The sequence below is a fragment of the Crocuta crocuta genome, unplaced genomic scaffold, assembly GCF_008692635.1.
Source record: "Crocuta crocuta isolate KB4526 unplaced genomic scaffold, BGI_CrCroc_1.0 scaffold75, whole genome shotgun sequence".
Taxonomy (NCBI): Eukaryota; Metazoa; Chordata; class Mammalia; order Carnivora; family Hyaenidae; genus Crocuta; species Crocuta crocuta.
The window spans coordinates 781195-801599 of record NW_027530350.1 but is presented as its reverse complement, the minus strand read 5'-3'; the positions used below and the strand labels follow the sequence as shown (position 1 = coordinate 801599).

General features: G+C 38.2%; 1 protein-coding gene across 1 annotated transcript in view; it reads right to left on the bottom strand.

Annotated features, from left to right (window-relative positions):
* VWA8 (von Willebrand factor A domain containing 8) overlaps window positions 1-20405 on the bottom strand; it is a 357898-nt gene that overhangs the window by 177113 nt on the left and 160380 nt on the right. The window contains exon 22 of the mRNA XM_077765686.1: window positions 6972-7048. Coding sequence (XP_077621812.1) covers window positions 6972-7048 — 77 coding nt within the window. The remainder of the gene's footprint in view (window positions 1-6971; window positions 7049-20405) is intronic.

The following is a 20405-nucleotide window of genomic DNA, read 5'->3' as shown; positions in this document are numbered from 1 at the left end:
CCTTAGGCTGTTGGCTAGAGTCTTATTCTGACCTGTCTCTAGTCCACATTCTCACAACCCTCTAGTCACTGTCATCTGTAATCTTTTATGGATTCATCTTGCATTGGCTCAACTCATCCAGAGAATCTCTAGAACAGACAAAGCTACTGAAATGACGGAATGTCTTGCTGCAAATTCTACCACATTATGAAGATGGTCATTGCTACCAAACTTACCCATTTACTTCTTATCATATTAGCCTTTAAAACATGTTCACATAATTTCCTTTAAAGCACTGATACTTCCCTGTTTGTTATTTACTGCGTATTTCCTCATTACCACTAGAAAGGTTCATGACAGCAATGATCTCATCTGTCTTGTTCATTGCTGTATTTCTCAAGGCCTAGAACAGTACTAAGGACTGTGCTGTCCCTCAATAAAGGTTCCTTACGATAGATGCCATTGGTGCCCTGCACAGATCTCCTTTAACCACCAAATACACCTGGCCCCCAGCCACTGCAGCATAACTTCTGATAGCTGCACCCTTCTCCAAAGAACTGCCCTCTGCCAGTGGGGAGCTCTTCTGCCCAGAAATGCCAGGGAGGTTAGAGGATCCCCCAAACCCTCTCCTGGGGACAGTCTATAACCACTGACTTACAGATATGGGGGCAAAAAAGGCTGGCCCATCTTGCTTCCAAATGGGATAGCTAAGTAGTGCCATCCATGCTCTGGAACTCTCTGGCTGAGGCCAGACTTGGCCTAAAACCTCTCTTTTAGGCCTAACTGTATCCTAACTCCTTTGCTTTCCTGCAAGTGTTACCTCAAAGCTCTCCCTCTCAAATTACGTACACAAACATTTCCATCTCTGGCTCTGCTTCTAGAATACCCAGCCTAGATTATTTGTTGATGGCTTGAATGCATGAATGATGTAAAAATGCAAAAACAATTCTTAGATTTTCTAGCAATGGTCTTAGTTCTTCCTGTACAAAATATTATGGATACATCCCAGTTAATAGCAATTACTCAACGGAGCTGTGAACTGAGCAATCCCAGTAAGACACAGATCTGCTTCCCTCATCTGAACACGTCATGCCGTCCCTGTCTGCTCCTGTTGTTGCCACTGGCGTCATCTGAAGAGTCTGGCCACGGCAATATCTGTCTTACTTAAAAGGAGCAGCGCCTTCTGAAGCATTTTAGATTTTAATAAATAAAAAGGCCAGTGAGAAGTATAAGGCTCTAGCTCAAGATACTTCTTGACTCTCTCTGCTTCTAAGGGTGCTGTGAGAAGCCAGTCACTGATGCTAGCTGGCAAGGCCCAGACAGAGAAGAGCAGATTTCAGTGGTTAGGATATGATGCTACTAAACGTGTTCAGAGAATCTGATATTGAAATAACTGGAAGTTTGAGTTTATTTTTAATATAACTAAGGACTGAAACTTTTTTTTGATCTCTCCCCCATCAGAGTATCACTAATTTTATAATGGAAGTCAGTGTGAGATAATAATTCTCTTAGCAAAAATGTCTTTTAGAAGTTAAAAAAAAAAACCCATAAAGGATTGGAAGGTTAAAAACTACACTGACATTAGTGACTGACTTGAAGGAGGAGAGATGGGATTGGGGTGGTGGCTGAAGGGGACTTTAGCTCTAATTGCAGTGTTTTATTTCTGTAAAGGGAAGAGTGGAATCAAATTTGAGAAACATATTAACAGTTGTTAAATCTCAGTGATAAATTTGGGTAGGTGTTACATAGTTCTATTTACATTTTTTGGATTTTTAAAGTTTTTCTCAATCTAAAAAAAGCACACGACACTTGAAAGGAATGTAGCTATTCTCTAATGTCAGGGGACAGAACAGAACTCAGAAAAAATGCACAGGACATTGGTGGTTCTCAAGCTTGGTTAGCTTGGGATCTAGGAAGTAAAAATGAAAGATCCTCCTGGTTTCCAGTCTTCTCTTCCAAAACAGCCTACAGCGTGCTGGTTGCTGATTCTTCTAGTTCCAGGGGACTGTGTGCAGCTCTGACTCAGCAACCTCTCTAACCCTCAACCTGCAGGAAGAGCATGGAGAGACTGGGAACAGTGTCGGCCCGGGAACAACATCACATAAAAGGCCATAGGAGTTAATTTGGTTTACGTTCTTATGAATTGCCTGGGTGACGGCTGATGATACACCCCAGGGGAGGTGAGATGAGGAGGTAAAGTCAGCTTAATAATCTGGAAAAGTGGTCAAGAAAAGAGAAAGAGAAATTTCGTTAAGAAATTACTACTGAAAAAATGGAAAAATATGGAAAACTGGCCAAAGGAAAGACCTTGGGGTCTTTGCTAAGCAAGGATTAGAAATATGATGGCAGAATTGAAAAAAATCAAGCTAGAATACATAGACTAGAAAGTAAGAAAGACTAGGAAGTATTTGACAGTTTTTCCACATGGTTGTAACTTTATTAAGGAATTTACTAAAGTACGATCATCACCAAAATACTATTTGATCAGCACAACAAAGTCAAGGAGCCACACGGTGCCATGATTAGAGCACAGGGCTGATCCCAGACTGTAAGCAGCCCATTCTGTAGCCTCTGCCAAGTTATTCAACTTCTCTGTGCCTTGGTGCCCTCCTGATCCTGTAGAGGTGCAATGGGCAGAAGTGAGTTACAATCTGAAAAGAGTTTAGAACAATGCTCAGTAAAGAATGGCTGCTGTGTACATATTTGTTAAATAAAGAAACCAAAATAATACAGAAATATAAATGGATTTGAAGATCATCCGGAAAAGAGTACAAAATTATTGCAAACCTAAAGACCTGTATGGAAAGGTTGGAGGGACTGGCATAATTCCTATAGTGAAACAGAGGCAGCAGAAGGCATTCTTGGTGGGAGAACTACCGTCCAACTGCTGATAACAGAGCAGCTTCTAGAATAGCTTTTTCAAATTCATAATGGGTAAGGCGAGACAGGAGTATCTCACAAGGTTTGTGTTGCAGCTGATGTGTGACGTGCCTCCAATTCTCTAATGCTCTTATCAGTGCTAAGGACGGCTTGATGGCTCAAAAATAATTTTTTTCTATGAGACTTAGAAAAGCTTTTAGTTCTTCTATTTTCTGTCGATACATTTATTTTCCTTCTGGGACTTTGTGAAATTCCAAATTTATAATGCCACATTCAGCTTTCTTCAGCTTGAGGAAAAGTCTTGTATGCTCAATTATGCTGTGCCCGTTATCTTCCTTTTGGCAACAACTCTTGCGTCTATGCACACACATCCCACGCTATACCAAGCTGCCTCTCTCACTTCCTGGCTTTTAGATAGTATGTTTTTAATAACCACAATGTCCTGTGCTCTGCTCTATACTTAGAAAACTTCTATTTCTCCCTTAACACTCAGTTTGAGTGCCACCTTCTCCAGACACCTTCCCATATCACACACGGGTGCAAAGAGCATTGGGCACCTCTCTTCAAGGTTCCCACAGAACCTGCAAGTGCCTTTTTCATAGCTTATATTCAACACTGCACAGCAAATGTTGTAGTCTCACCTGCTGACAAGCCAGCAAGCTCCTTTAGGTCAAGATCAATATCATTATCCATACAGCATCAGTGCTAAGACAGCCACTGAACAAACAATAGGAATCTAATAAATACAAGTAAGATAAATGAATTAGTACATAATGAATAAACCAGACTCCTGTCCTGGTTCCCTACATAGATGAAGAGGCTTGACTGAGGAAAGTGGAGTGGATGGAAATGGGATATAGAAATTAACTATAATGCAAATCAAAGTGAGATTAAAAAAACATGGGGCATGTGGCAAGAAACTAATATTTATTAGTTTGCCTACATATTTAAGTGCCTAAAATATGTCAGACACTGATTGGTCCTTTCCATATATTCTCTCTAATTTTCACAACCATCCATAATAATTGTATTGAGTATTATCCATAATAATAATATTGAAATATTATTATTTCAATTTGATAAGTAAGGAAATTAAGACTCAAGAAGTTTAAGGCCACCAAAAAGTTAATGGTAAGGATAGGAACTGATCTCTGAAACTCATGTTCTTTCTTTCACAATGGTACAAATTTAGTCCTATGGAGTTTCAGAGGAAGGGATGGTTACACCCAGAATGAAAAATCAGAAAAGATTTCATGTAGAAATAAAACTGGGCCAAATCTGAAGGGTTAGGAGAGAAACGCAGTGCATTTTATTTATTTTATTAAAAATTTGTTTTTAATTATTTATTTTTGAGAGAGTGCGCGTGTGAGAGAGAAACAGAATGTGCGCAGGGGAGGGACAGAGAGAGAGGAAGACATAGAATTCAAAGCAGGCTCCAGGCTCTGAGCTGTCAGCACAGAGCCCGATGCAGGACTCAAACCCATGAACTGTGAGATCATGACCTGAGCCAAAGTCGGATGCTTAACCAACTGAGCCACCCAGGCGCCCCATGAGAAACAGTGCATTTTAGAGGAAGAAATAAACACAGGCATGGATACAAGTTCAAAACTTGTAAGTAGGACATAGAATGGTCCAGTCTGAAATAAACTGAGCATACATGAGGAAAATCCCACTAAAGACAAAGTTTGGACTATACAGAGAACCTGGGAATTCTAAATTTACAATGGGCATCACTATTAAAAAAATAACCAAGAGCATGATGTGCCATCGTCTTCACATATGAAGGTTAGCAAATGAAAAAACAAACAAACTGGTAAAAAAAAGTATTTTAAAGTCCTAGGATAATTCTTAATACAGAAGTGTACTTTTATCCACAGAGGAAATACAGCTGCAGAAGTTGACATATCAAGTGTTCTCTTTAACATCAAAGTAACATGACATTGTGGAAAAACAAGTAAACAGATGTACTTCACAAATATGAGCCATGTAGTCTCTTCTATTTGCAATATACAACATAAAAGTAACTATATCCATTAATCTTTTAAATCACCTAAATCATACTCAGGACAACATCTTGATTTTAACTACAGACAGGAATGAAATTGCCCAGCTTGCACATTTTATGAGATCTGATCATTAAAGCATAAGATGGTAATACTTAAAAAATACACTGGTTGTATGTTTTATTCATGTATGTTTGGCGGTGGTTTTACTTATCGAGATTATGTTTTGAGTGGCCCACAACTCATTTTGTTGGAATGACATCTATAGAAAAGTGACTGATTATTTAGATGGTAATAACACAAACCCATTAGAAGGAATCTAAAATAAACAAAGATGCTATGTAGGTCACCCATAGATCAGAGAAGTCCAGAATACTTTTCTGATTGCTATTTTTAGGTCTTTTAAAACATATGTTTCTCTTAAAGCAAATTTACGAACTTAAATTTTATGTCAAATACAGCCCCAAAGCTGTATATAATGAAAAACCTCCCCACATTGAACTTAGTGAGAATGTCAAGTTTAATTAATGAAAATCCATTAACATTACATATTTTAAATAGAAATGGAGAGTTTTTGCTTCTAACTTTATATAATAAATTAAATATCAAGTATTGACAAATAGAGATACCTGAGTCCCTGTTACAGTGAGTAGATATTTTATTTGTAATAAATCACCAGTCAATAATGTAGTGCTATCAACAAAAATAATACAAATATTAGGTTTTGAAACTTTTATTACATTTTTAACCTAGGAAGTTTTCTCACAGATCACAGATCTATACATTTATGTGGCCAATGTCAAAATTAGCACAGCACATACATGAGCAGCACACAGTTCTTTACTATTTATGGGTCATTTGTTACCTTAAGACAAAAGCTGGTATAAAAGACTGTAGGCAGAAAATAGGCATGTGGTATTTCTCTCTAATCTTCTGAACTTAAAAAAAAAAATGATTTATTGGGGTACCTGGGTGGCTCAGTCGGTTGAGTGTCCGACTTTGAGTCAGGTCATGATCTCGCAGTTGGTGGGTTTGAGCCTCGCGTTGGACTCTGGGCTGACAGCTCAGTGCCCTGAGCCTGTTTCGATTCTGCGTCTTCCTCTCTCTGTGCTCCTGCCTCACTCGTGCTCTGTCTCTCTCTCAAAAATAAACCAACATTAAAAAACTGCTTAAAAATGATTTATTTTTGAGAGAGGAGAGAGAGAGAGGGAGCGAGCACAGGGGAGGGGCAGAGAGGAGGGAGATACAGAATCTGAAGCAGGCTCCAGGCTCTGAGCGGTCAGCACAGAGCCCAACATGGGGCTCGAACTCACAAACTGTGAGATCATGACCTGAGCCAAAATCAAGAGTCAGATGATTACTGACTAACACAGGAGCCCCCTACACAGTATTTTTTTTTTTTTTATCTCCCAGGATTAAAATAACAATTCAGTCTAGTTTTAACTTGCTTATTACTTGGAATATTCCTTGATTTCTCTATTTCTCTCTCTCCCTCCATCTCTTTGTCTCTGTCTCTCTCTATTTTGGTTCATCTGCTACTTATTTTTATTTTATTGATTTAGAGCAGGTTGGTTGATAAAGGTAAAAACAATTCATGTCAAGAAAATCTATTTGATTAAAAGCTATCCCTGAACCAGTAGTCTGACCACACAAAACTAAATAATCCACAAAGTATTATAAGGAAGGCAAGGAGACTAATAACTTACTTCTATATTTTTGGTTCCTTACCTCATACCTGAGATCATATAGTTGATTGTGTCTCTTTGTGAGCTATTTTAGCTTCCTGTTAGTGAATAGGCTTAGCCGCTACATACTTTTATTCTAACTTAAGGGCTTTATGTTGATGAAATCTGCTCCTAGAATTTAATGTTCATCACTTTCTGTCCACAAAATATCTATTAATTCATGTTTATAAAGCATTAGTCACTTTAAAAATAAATTTTGTAATGTTTTATTGCCTTTTAAGGAGGAGAAAGATAAGGACAGGAGGAACAGAAATAAAACTGGTTTATAAAATTGGCTTTTAATAAAGTATTTTTAAATTGTACTGGGAGAAAAATAAATGATGAAACTACATCTCACACTGGGTTGTGGGTCTTACACTCTTACCTGTGCAGCTGGATGTATTCTCGAGGTCTGTTGAGCAGGTGAAGGAATCTGTCAACAATCTTATTTTTTCCTACACCCTGTAATTACACAGAGAGCATTAAACAAAAGAGACTTTTGTGAAGACAAACCAGAAGAATCTTTGCAAAGACGTACTTTCTCAAAGTTGTACTGTTATTATTAATGAAAACATACACATAGATATACACCACACACATATATATATGTTTACATACAGCCAACAAATACAGCGCAACTTCCGACATCAAGGTTTTTAAAGACTTTACTTCTAACTACACTAGCCTCATTTACACAAAATGCACTAAATGCATTCTTCTTATTTAAAAGGAACTTCATAATAATTTTTAGCCTCTACAGCTTTTTTCCGTTCTATAGTTTTAACTGAAGTATAAACATTATAGTATGATATTAACTATTTCAAATTTGAAGAATGTCATAAACTAAGTATAAAAACAATGATTTTGACTATTGGTTCTTCAGAAGTATGGTTTTTAGTTAAAGGGAGATGAATATAATACTGTTCTTCTGCTTTAATCAAGCACTCATTTATTTTTTTTCCTTTTATCCTACTTTCTCGTCCTTTAGAACCTTGGAAACCTAAATTATAACTAAGGTTTATTAGTAAGTCTCAACTAGGGGCATCTAGATGGTTTAGTCAGTTGAGCATCCAATTATTGATTTCAGCTCAGGTCATGATCTCAGGGTTGTGAGATCGATCCTCATGTGGGGTTCTGTGCTGAGCATGGGGCCTGCTTGAGATTTTCTCTCTCCCTCTGCCCCTCTTCTCAGCTCTTATGCACTTTCTCTCTCTCTTTCTCTTTCTCTCTCTCAAAAAAAAAAAAAAAAGCTCAACTATATCTGCTTTTGTTAGGAATGTCCTCATGTCCTTACCACTTACTGATGCTGAGAGTTGTTGCCATCCTTTTGCAGAAGACAGACTGTTAAAAATGGAAACCACCGCCATGCTAGTTCCCCAGGTTAAAGTTTTCTATTAGAGGTGGCATGCTCTCCTACCGGGATGTGAATCTTCTACCAAATGAGTTGTGTGGGAAGAGGAGGAGTTAAAAAGCTAAATTACATACATCATATGTTCTAGAAATAAATAGTACTTATTGAATTCTTATATTCTCCCTGCCAGGCTCTATGCTAGGTATCTGCATGCGTTCTTTAATTTAATCATCATAACAGCTCTATGAGGTTAAGTATTATGATTACTCCAACCTCACAAAGTAAGACACCAAGACTCAGAAAAGCTAAGTACCCTGTTTATGGCCACATAGCTAATCAAAGGGGAGCCAGGGTTCAAATCCAGGTCTGTCTGATTCTGATGCTCATGCTTTTAGTCCCATCAGAATGGATTATATTTCTCTCAGTTTGAAACTGATTTAGGTAAACAGGGCCTTGAATTTTCTCTTTCCCCACTGTTAGGAGTCCATCCTAAGGAAATAATTAGGCAGATCAGGGAAATGAATGGTGCTGAGCAGTAAGAGCAGAACTCCAAAAGAAGGAAGCAGGCATTATTATTGGTATTTCTGTTACACACCCGAATATCTTGTAAAGAAAGTCATTCTACAAGCACAAAGGATAGAAATTCAAGTCAATCGAATGAGTATTTATTGAGCATTCTCATAGTCCAAGAACTGTGACAGTTCCTCTAAGATAAACAAATTCTCAAAGAAAACATGAGAAGTTGTTCCTCACAATTCTGAAAAAGAGGCAAGGCACATTCATGTGGAGCACAGAAAAAAAGTCACCAGTGTAGATAAATAATTGTTAACTTATACGACATAGGTTCTAATAGCCTTAGAATCTTTCTCTTCTCTTTGGCCCATTAAATATGTCATAAGATGATAGGTGCAAGAGAGAGTAGGGGGACTGGGATGATTACCAACCACTTAATAAATAAGACAGAGTTATGAAGCACACACTAAAACAGACAGTAGCAAGCAATTAAGATCCACTGTAAATCCTCGAATCAGGGAAACACAATGAAATCAATATTTAAAGAAGGACAATATGGTGATAATATGCAAAATATACTGAAAGCGGAGAGACTGGTATCCAGGAGATTAACTGTTTATTCATTCAACATCAACATTTACTGAGTGCTGGCATGTGTCAGGAGAGAGATAAGGTTTCTGTTCTTCTGGACCTCCCATTTCAGAAGTGTGGAGACAGACAGATTAGAAAAGTAGGGAGAAAGGCAGCAAGATAAAATTAGACAACTAACTAACTAAAGAAAATTATCAAACAGTGATGTTCTCTACACACAATTAAGATAGGGTGAGGTCATACTGACTGGGTGGTTATTGATATTGATTTAGAAGTGAAAACCTTTCCTCAGGTAACTTTTTTTTTTTTTTTTTTTAAATTTCTGAGAGAGAGAGAGACAGCGTGAGCAGAGGAGGGTCAGAGAGAAAAGGAGACACAGACTCTGAAACAAGCTCCAGGTCCTGAGCTGGCTGTCAGCACAGAGCCCGATGCAGGGCTCGAACCCACAAACCATGAGATCATGACCTGAGCTGAAGTTGGGCGCTTAACCAACTGAGCCACCCAGGCATCCCTCCTCGGATAACTTTAAGCTGAGATCTAGATGACGAGGGGCCAGTGCTATCAAGATTCCCAAAGGGACATTTGAGGAGAAGAGCTGCTACAGCTGGTCCCCTAAAGTAGAAATAAGCTTCGGATATCTGAGGAGCAGCCCATGTGTTCAAGTGCTGTGAGTGGGAGAAGAATATACAAGATAAAGAAAGAAAAGTAAGTAGGGTCTAACCAACCAAGTTTTACAAGCCAAGGTGAAGAGGTGGGATTTTATTCTATGAGACGGGGAGCCATTAGAAGATTTTTTAGCAGGGAACTGACGTGAACTAATACATAGATATGGAGAGTGAATTGTAAGGGAGGGAGTAAGGATGGAAACTGAGAACAGCTGGAACGCTACTGCCAGAGTCCAGGTGAGACAGTGATGGCTTAGATTAGGAAGGTACAAGTGGAGAAAAACAGGTTCAAGATGTTTTGCAAGTAAAGCTGACAAAACTGGCTGAAGGACTGGATAAGGGAAGGTAAAGGAAAAGAAAATCAAAGGTTACTTCTAGATAAGAACTTATCTAAGAAGTAAAAGGATAAGAAACACTAGGGGAGGAGGACCTTTTTCAGGAGGAAAATCAAGAGCTAACTCTCTCTTTCTCCAAAGCGTCTATTATCACTAACATTCTATCAGTTTATTTGCTTGTGTGTTACCCTTCTCTCCGACTGGAGAGGTTAGCTCCTCAAGAAGCTTGTCTTGTTCACTGCTGTATTGCTAGTGTCTAGAACAGTGCTGGCACAAAGGGGGTATTCAGTTATTTGTCAAGTGAATTAATGATAACTGCATCACCCCAGGTGTTTCCGGCAGTGACCCCAGTCATCCTCAGTACTTCTCACTCCCTCTCGGTTCATAACTAATTACTCTCATTTCTACCTCCAAAATAGACCTTAAGTCTGTCAAATTTCTCTGGAGTCATTTTAAACCAAAGGGATATCCTATCTTGTCTACAAAAGTGCTTCTCAAGCTTTGATGAGTAAATGAATCACCTCTGAGATCTTGATAAAACGCAGACTGATACGGTAGGTCTGGGCTGAGGTCTGAGACTCTCCATTTCTAAGTCTTTTCCGAGTGGCACCAATGCTGCTGGTCCACAGACTTTGTGCAGCAAGAACACGTATCTGCAGTAGTCTCATAACTGAACTCCCTACACTCCCTCATGCTATTTTGAATGTATTTTCCACACTGCCAGCCAGAGTAATGTTCTCAGCAGATAAATTAGATCATGTCATTTTCCGGCTCAACCCCATTCAGTAGCTTCTCACTGCATTTAGAATAAATTTGAAAATCCTTCGTGTGGCCTCTAAGGTCCTACACACTCTAGGCTCCACTCGCCCCTCCTGCCCTCCAGTGTCCTTCTTCTCCACCCAAACACTGTTCTGGTCACACTCAGCTTCCTTCAGTCCTTAAAGATCCCAAGCTCTTCCTACCTCAGGGGACTGGCACACGCACGTCCTTCTTGCGGAGCTTTTCTATCATTCACCATCCTAGCCGTTCTCATTCATTATCTTCATTCCCTTCTTCACAAAGGCTTCTCCTACCTCCCAGTGTAAGTCAGGCTCTTCCTTACCTCCCATACTACCCTCTATTTTTCTCTCTTAAGCATAAATAGGATTTATGTGTGTGATGGCTTGTTTAAAGTCTCTCTTATTCACTGTTCTGTGTACTGAAAATGCCCTGGGGGCAGGGTCCAGGCCTATTTAATGCTCTTTGCCCAGAGCCCAGCATACAGCCTGACACGATAATGCATTCAATAAATATCTGTCCAATGAATGAATGAATACAAAGAATTTGGAAAGTACTGGAAAAAGGTATAAAATATAAGATATAAACCGTGGCCATGTTAATAAGGATAATGAATATTAGAAATTGTGATGAGTTGAAAACTTAGACAAACTGGTCAAGTTGTGAAATGATCCAATTTATATTTTTCACCTACAAAAGATTCAACATTATCAGAGTGGACTGTCAAACTGATAAATTCGCTGAAGTAAGGACAATGGATCATTTCATCTTCTAGGTATCTTTGTATGATATCTAACTGGATCTCTCCCTAGTTACCAATCTAACACAGGAACAAAAGAAAAAAACTATTTTCACATTTGCATGTATACTACAAAGCTCTGTAAGCTTTAAATGGCATGCTACAACAAACATAACATTTTAAATAGATACATTCAGAGGAGTAAAATGTGTTTGCTAATCTATCACCTGTTAATTTCAATGAATCCAGAGAAAGCAAGTATCATAAATGCATTGTAGTGTCAGAAATACAAAGGATTTCCTGATAGAAACAGATCATTTCTGAAAAGCTACTCTCAGGAGCTCCTGCTCCCTCCCCACCTCCACAGTTACTGAAGCAGCCAAGCTTTTTCAAATTGCTCTGGAGCAACACACTGTTTTAGGGGCTTACAAGTCCCCGTAAGTGGGATATGACATGAAATCCCCAGCTGCCACTAGGGATCTCTTTTTCTTTACGTTAGGGTCTTCAGAACTTCCAGCTCAGCTGTCTCCTTGCTCCATGTACTCTCTCTGGGCAATCTCATCCACTCCCATTACTGGGGTCATCACATAGGTATCACCCCACTCTCCAAAGCTCCAGCTGAGATCTCTTATCCCTGTCAACTGACCTTCTGCACCAGATGTTCACACTGGACTCATTATGCTGCCACTGAAACACACTCCTTTTCCTTTCTAATCCTAGTATGAGAGTATCGCCATGTACCCTGCTACTCAATGAACGAATCTTGGAATGTTTTTGACTAGTCTATTTTTTCCCATGACCTCATTCAAAATATCACCCCAACCTGTGTAGTCTCTACCTGCAAAACATTTTTTATTCTTGCTTCTTACTCCTTTCTCTCCTTTCCTTCCTTCCTTCATATCTTCCCTCCCTCCCTTGTCCAATTCGTCAACAATTTTAACACATAATGTTACAGGTACTGTACTAACTGAGCAAGATAGGATGGTAAATAAAATAGCCACAGCCCATGGTCACACTCACAGCTTACCATCGAGTAGGAAACAAAGACAATTAAGCGAATATACTGAACACACCTGTGATAAGTGTTATGCTTTGGGACATCCAAAATGCCTGAAGATTTTAGCAAAGGGCTCAGGCAGGCCCAGCACCCACAGTAATGTCTAGTGGGGACATCAAGGAGCTAAGGAGGTATGGGGAGGAGGAGAAGAAGTAGGGTTCCAGGTGGAGAGAACAGTATGTGTAAAGACCTGAGGGTAATCGTGAGCTGGGGCACTGGACAGGACTGAGAGAAGGCAAGGGCTAGAGCAGGAATGAGGAAGGGAATGGTAAGAAATCAAACAAGAATGGCAGGCAGGGTCTAGCTCTGGAAAAGTGCTGGAAGCCACTTAGAAGAGTTTGGGCTATTTCCCAAAAGTACCGAGAAGCCACTGGAATGAGGAGGAATAGGATCAGATTTTGATTTTTGGAAAATCACGCTGTAGAATGATCTGGCAGACAGGAAGAATGAAAGCACAAGAAAGCAGCCTGGAAACTCCTTTAAAAAAATCCAGGCAGGAGATGATGATGATTTAAACTAAGGAGCAGAAGAAATGGATGGATTTAAGAGGTATTTAGGGAAAAGAACTAACGGGATCCGGTGACGGTCTGGATGTGGAGATGAGGAGTCCGTTTCTATCTTGGGCCACAGGGTGGAAGGTGGTACCACTCACTGACAAATGAAATGGGGGAGAAGGAGTGGATTTGCTGGGAGGGGGAGGGAAGTCTAGTTTTAAAAAAGGCAGTTTAATTTTGGATTTGTTTACTTTGAAGTGCCTGCTTCCCATATCTGCTCCTTCCTCTCCAATTCACTGTCACAACTCAAGGGCAGCCAGTGCCCGGGCTCTTAGAAGATCCTCTTTGGTCTCCCTCCTCCGGACTCACAACAGGCCAACCCACAACTTGTTTAGTTATTTTCCTAAAACAGAGATCTCATCAGGTCATTTCTGACTTCATTTTGAAAGCTCTGATAGTTCCTTCGAGGAAATGCTAAAAGCATACCCTCAGAAGGAGTTTCTGTAAATATGCGGAGCAGGAAGGACCAGTTACAGCGACTTGCGCTTTCCAATCACAGTTTTCGCCTAGAACACAAAATCCTCAGGATTACTTTAATTGAATAAATACATAGTCATTTATTTTTCCTTCATAAAAGTTACACACACTCATTTTTCTCACTGGGAAATGTAAGAAACAAAACATTATCCAACGTGCAGCTGCTAAAACAAATCTGCTACCATTTTCATCTTGTGTCTCTGAATATTTATCTTTAGTTATGATTATTCTATATATAAAATGTGTATTCTTTAATAGAAATTAGTTATTAAGTACATAGTTTTTACATCATTATTAACTTTCATTGGGGATATTTAGTGAGTTGAAAATTTAAAAAGGGAGAAGGAAGCTGTGGAATGAGAAGTCTGAGAAAATACAAACTGTCTCATGAGAAGGGCACTTTCTTTCATCATTACTGCTCTGTCTCACTGTGTTCTTGGTGACAATATCCTGGAGAGAAGGACCTTTGCAGATGCAGGAGTCAGATGCCCTTCAACTACAGGGTTAAGAGAAGCAGGGAACATGTTATGTCCCACAGACACGAATCAAACCAAGGATAGGAAGTAAACATGCCTCTAGTTTCTGTGAGAGAAAACATCAGGGACCATGACTTTAAAGACTTTGAAAGATTCTGGAGTTCTTATAAATTCCTCAGGTTTATTATTTTAATTATCCTGTTTCCTCAGAGAGATTAGCGGTAAAATCCTTGAAAGGAAAAGGCTGTAGGCCTTGTCTTCCTGGACAAGGAGAACATTCAGGATTTGGGAAACTCCATCTGTCTCCCATCAAGGGGGAGGAGGAGAAAGGAGTAGAGTATGAGAAAAGACCTAAAGAGGAATGGAGATCAGGCAAGAGAGAATGAGTCCAGGGATGGGATTCAGGCCAGTCCTGGGACTTAAATGTTGCAGGATCTGTCACAGCAGGTAAACCTACAGGCTGCCTTGTCAGCCCTCTGCAAGCCTCACTCAAGCATGTTCTTAATGAACCAACAGTCTCCTAAACCTTGGTGCTTCCATGTCTTTGCTTATGTTGTTCTTTCTGAAGAGAACAGCCTGTCCTTCCCACATCTATCATCTTCTTCCACTCATTCTTAGTGTTCTAATCAAATGTCTCGCTTCTTGGAAGCTTTGCCTGACTCTCCCTTTCTTTTCTCTCCTACTCTGCCCTGAGTACCAGAATGATCTCCTCTTTTGGGTTCCCAAACCATTGCTTACAGCACTCACCACACTGTACTCTAGCAACATGTCTGGTGCCTTGGAGGGAAAACTCTCTTCTTGAGGCCAGGATTGGACCCCAGTTCATGCACCTCACATATAACCTGCAGGAAATAACTATGAAAATTTGAGGAAAGAAAGTAAGAAAGGAAAGGGAAATCATGCGACTTGCTTTTGCTAAAGGAGGTAGAAAGTTGTTCCAGGAAGCTTCTGCTCCCTTTGTGCAAACAATGTTAGGAAACTAACATTTATGGAGCCCTCTGCTGTATGCATACACACCCTTTCAGTGCTTAATCACCTGAATCCTGTCTCCAGCCCATGTGAGTGGAGGTAATGTACCTGCTTGGAGAGAAGCAAACCTAAATTCCAAGTAGTTACGAACCTGGAACACAATGCGATTTGAAAGCAAAATTCTGATTCAACAGATTGGGCTGTTTCTGTTTCACCATACTGCAAAACAGAATGTTAGAAGGTAGCCTCCCTGAACTGATTTACATGGGAGTTTTTATCCTGATGTCATACATCAGTCAAGATCAGTAATTCCAAGTTAAGATATACTAAAACGTGTGTCCAGGAACCCCCTGTATAGAATGCAACGTTCAGGAGGGAGAACAGTGAGAAAGTCAAGTTGGATCTTTCCTTCTGCAATAATTTTTAAAATCGACTCCAAGTGAATGTTTACCACTGCCAATGTTCTGCTTTCTTTCATCTGTTTACCTGAACTTAGGGCATTTCTTCCAGTTCCCCCTAATTCTTTAATAACATTCATAGAATTAGACCAGTTTGTATAATATTTACAGATGATTTCTGCATAGTGTCCTAATTTCCTTTTTAGAAAACCTACTACAAGGGGCACCTGGGTGGCTTAGTCTAGGTTAAGTGTCCGACTTTCGTTTAGGTCATGATCTCACGGTTCGTGGGTTCGAGCCCCGCATCGGGCTCTGTGCTGACTGCCAGCTCAGGGCCTGGAGCCTGTTTCAGAGTCTGTGTCTCCCTCTCTCTCTGACCCTTCCCTGCTCACGCTGTCTCTCTCTCTCACCTAGAAATAAATAAAACATTTAAAAAAATTTTTTTTAATAAAAAAAGCTACGACATGAATGTCATAACAAATACCAACTGCAATAAAAAAATAACAAAGAGACTAATATTACAGTAAATTGGAAGAAATAAATTGAAGCTTTTTTTAACCTTAAAATTTCTATCAAATGTTTAACCTTCTAATTCTTTGCTTCCACCTGAAAATAAACTTAATATACTAGCAGTTAATTGGATTATGATCTCTGCTTTATCTCTCTACAGATGGATGTCTCTACCACTATCTGAGCCTAGATGTGTCCTTTTGAAGAAAGATGGCCTAGACAAGCTGATCTCTAAACGATATTTTATTCTAATATTCTGTAATCCCATAATAGAATGTGAGATTGCTGCTATATGAATCACTGAAAATTTATTTTCAAATTCTCTCAGTGAACCTACACTACTTAGTAATCATAAAAAAAATCTTTAAACTGAATAGTAAATCATCCTAAACATTTGCACAAATGGCTTTCTGGCAACAGAGCCAAGGAACAGTACCCAGAAGTCAGACGAGAAGACGTACATGTCAGCTGCACTACGAGTTTGCATGGCTTGAAAACACACTTATTCATGAAGCTTTCTGTCAAAGTCATAAACTCTTTTTCAAACAGGAATGACAAAATCTGCATCCCTGCAATTTCTCTTTGAAATACTGTTCTGCTATAAATGGCAAAAGTATACTCTTAAGTAGTTTGTTCATTAGGTATGACCAAAGCAGCCATGACAAATCTTGTGGAGGGAAAAGAGAAATCAATGTGTGTGCAAGAACAACATACAGATCCAAAATAAGTGCAAAAGAACATTCACTAAGAAACACTGGATGATCAAGAATTTTCAGATTATAATTCAAGAAACTTCACTAGTAAGCAAGGGGTTGGAGAAGGGACATAACATAAAGATGAACATCAAGATATTGGATAAACACGAGTATTTCATAGCCTTGGGACCCCCAGGCTGCTAGAGCTCTTAGAAGCATAGCACACTTAGTTACCAAATTCCCTGCTGCCACCACCAGCTGGGGACTACAGACAAGATTTCTGGACAAACTGTTCGGTCCCCTTACAGACATTAGACAATTCTGCTGGCAGAGCAATGTGCTGTATTTCTGATGCAGCACAGTAGCAATCTGCTAGGGCTCAGTTCACATTATTAATTAGCAAAATTCACATTCTTTAATTTTGGCAATAAAATATTCACAGTATCTCAATATTAAATAATTCAACAAACATGACTTTACCAGAAGAAAAACTGAGTGTATGATCACAAGAAGTCTATGATTAATTAGTGGAGTAAGATACAAAGGATTATTATGTAGGGTTAGGTCATAACAACGTGCATAGAGTTCTGCTTAGTTGGCACTAAAGATATGTTGCTTGATTTTCAGAGTGTATAAATATCTCAAAGTCAAAAGCTATGAAAATCAGAAAAGAATGCAGTTATTTCTAGCCTGGAAAAAAGTGGATATGGCTTGAGGTCACTGTACAAATTATTCAGGGACTTAATTTGGCTTAACAAAATTTTTTGTAACAGTATTTCCTTAGATGTTCATCAATATTGCTGTAGTTCTGAACAAAATGTTTACATTCGTGAAAATTTGTTAATACTGCTCAGGTTAAAGAGAGTAAGAGAGTATAGCTTTCTTTTTTCAAAGAGACTTGGAGGGATATTAACTAAATGCAATTACCAGCCTTTGTTTAAATGCTGATTGGAATAAACCAAGTGTAAAATGACACTCTGGAGACAGCTGAGGAAAACTGAAAAAAGGGTATCAGAATATATTCAGGGATTACTATTAATTTGTTAGGTGTATGGAATTGTGGTTATACTAGAAATAGATACTGGAATGGCTATGAGAAAAATGCATTATGTAAAAGAATAATTTATGAAAAGACAACATAAAAAAGTGTTGGCAGAATAGATAAAACAAGTTAGATAAAACGCTATTAACTGTTGAAGCTAAGTTCAACAATTCAAAGTTCTAAGTTCTAAGTTCAAAGTTAAGAGTATATAGGGTTCCTATATACTCTGTTTTATAGAAAATTACAAGGTACCTTGTACTCTGTATGTAAAGCATACTCCCTGGCCTGTGGCACTCAACCAAAGTTAGCAATTACATATTATTATTCTTGTTGCTGTTATCATTATTGTTCCTAGGATAAGCATTAGTGTGGTCTGATGAAAAGTGTGAACTTTAAGGTTGGAGTCCTAACTCTGCTCCTAACTAGCTATGTGATCTTGAGCAATTATTTTAATTTAATTTTTTGAGTTTCAGAAGGCTTATTTGTAAAATGTGGAACATAAAAACATTTACCTCAAAAGGCTGTTGTAGAACTAAATGAGATGATTTTTAAAAAAGGATATTAGAAATTATAAAATGTACACGTATTACCATTCTTAACACTTAAAAGAAACTTGTAATTCAGCTGTAGATGAAATCAAATATATACCAAATCATATCAAAATAGTGAAAAATACTATAGAATTTCAGAAAAAAATTATTAATATTTTTTAAAGATTTTATTTTTAAGTAATCAGTATACCTAATATGGGGCTCAAACCTACAACCCCAAGATCAAAAGTTGCATGTTCTACTGAGTGAGCCAGTTAGGTAACACAAAATTATTTCTATTTGGGAAAGACTAGGAAAGGCTTTGCTGAAGAAGAAACATCTGGGCTTTGAAAACTGGCAGGATTTTCATCGGCAAAGATGAGGGAAGCACTGTGTGAAGCAAACAACATGAAAATGGCTGGGGGAGCAAAAGGGCCTGGTTTCTTTGGGGAGGGTAAGAAACTCAAATCGGGAAGAACTAAAATGATAAGGAGGTTTAGAGTCAGGTCACAGTTCATTTTGAGTGTCTCCCTATGAAAGAGATTTCATCTGATAGGCAAGGAGGAGCCACTTACAACTTTAACCAGAAAAATAAAATTAAGAGATACTTTCTAAGATTTAGTCAGAGCTGACTTTTGTTTTGATAAGGAAGATGTAACACAATAGAATTTGGATAAGGGCAAAAGTAGGGGTGTGGAATACAAGGAGAGCTTAAGTATAAAAATTTCAGCAGACCACTGTTATTGGTAAAATGATACAAAGAGCTGGTTTAAAATGAGGAAAGAAAGAAAGAGAGAGAGAGAGAGAAAGAGAAAGAAAGAAAGAAAGAAAGAAAGAAAGAAAGAAAGAAAGAAAGAAAGAAAGAAAGAAAGAAAAGACAAGAAAGAAAGAAAAGAAAAGAAAAGAAAAAAGAAGAGAAAAGAAAAGAAAAGAAAAGAGGGAGGGAGGAAGGAAGGAAGAAAGAAGGAAAGAAATAAAGTAGATAGATCTGGAAAATTATTGGATTATATTCATTTAGAAGTGATTATGAATTATTATGCTTCATTAAACATAAATCAAAATTTGATGATTTGCTTTACAATTTTATCTAACATTATACCCAGATGATTACATTTTCATCTCTTAAAATTAAATACTACATATTAGAAAAATGCTCTTAGGTAAGGGGATAGCTGAGCATTTTAGAACACTATATTGCTGAAATATTCCTTCTTTCTAATATCTGATAAAATGCAACTATCTCTCAAAACTCAAGGGTTCTTACACAAAAACAGAAGTTTATTCTTAGGGAGTTTTCAAACAACAATAAAAAATATGCACCTATAGGTTGATTCTATAACCCCAAACATCCGCAATCAAAATTCTGTATATCAAATAGAATATAGCTCTATAAATCAAGAGAAAAGAAAATATGGAAAAAAAAGAAGCTTATTCTCCAGTACAGCTGGGACAGAAGAAGCATCATCGACTCAAAAATAAATAGGCATTTCTTTTTTTCCCTCTTGGTCAAGCTAATATAAATAGAAAGTCATGCTATAATTAAAAGAAAAAAAAAAGCCAGCATGAAAACTCCTAATTGCACTAAAGGCACATGTAATGTTATAATTAAAGTAAGTAGAAAATAATGCATGTGTGGCATACTGAAATGGTTCTACACTATGCAGCCTTATGTACTAAGGGACCATCAGACCCATGTAATCTCTCTCAGGCACCTGTCCCTTTTGGCTACCAGGCAGCCATTCTGCTTCTCATTTTGGAAAGCTGCTGCACCGAGCCCTAAAATCCTACATAGAAAATTGAAGAGATAACAAAAATCAATTTTACTTCATCAAACTAAGATGTGGGTTACTTAATTTTGTTATGATAAGTGAAGTTTATGGAACTGTTTTCAGCTTTCCAACAGTTATAAAATCTTATCTAATATCAAATTTCTTAGACAAGATAGTATTATATGGAAAGAAAAGGTGGGATTGGGTTTATAAACATTATAAACCTTGAACTACCTCAAAATCAACACTCCTTAATTTCCTCATTGTAAAAGCTGCTACTGGTGACAGTTACACCTTTCAAGGCATCTCCAAATTTACAACTTCAACTATTAAAAAGTTTCTTTCATGGACTTAAGCCAGTTTCTAGTTTG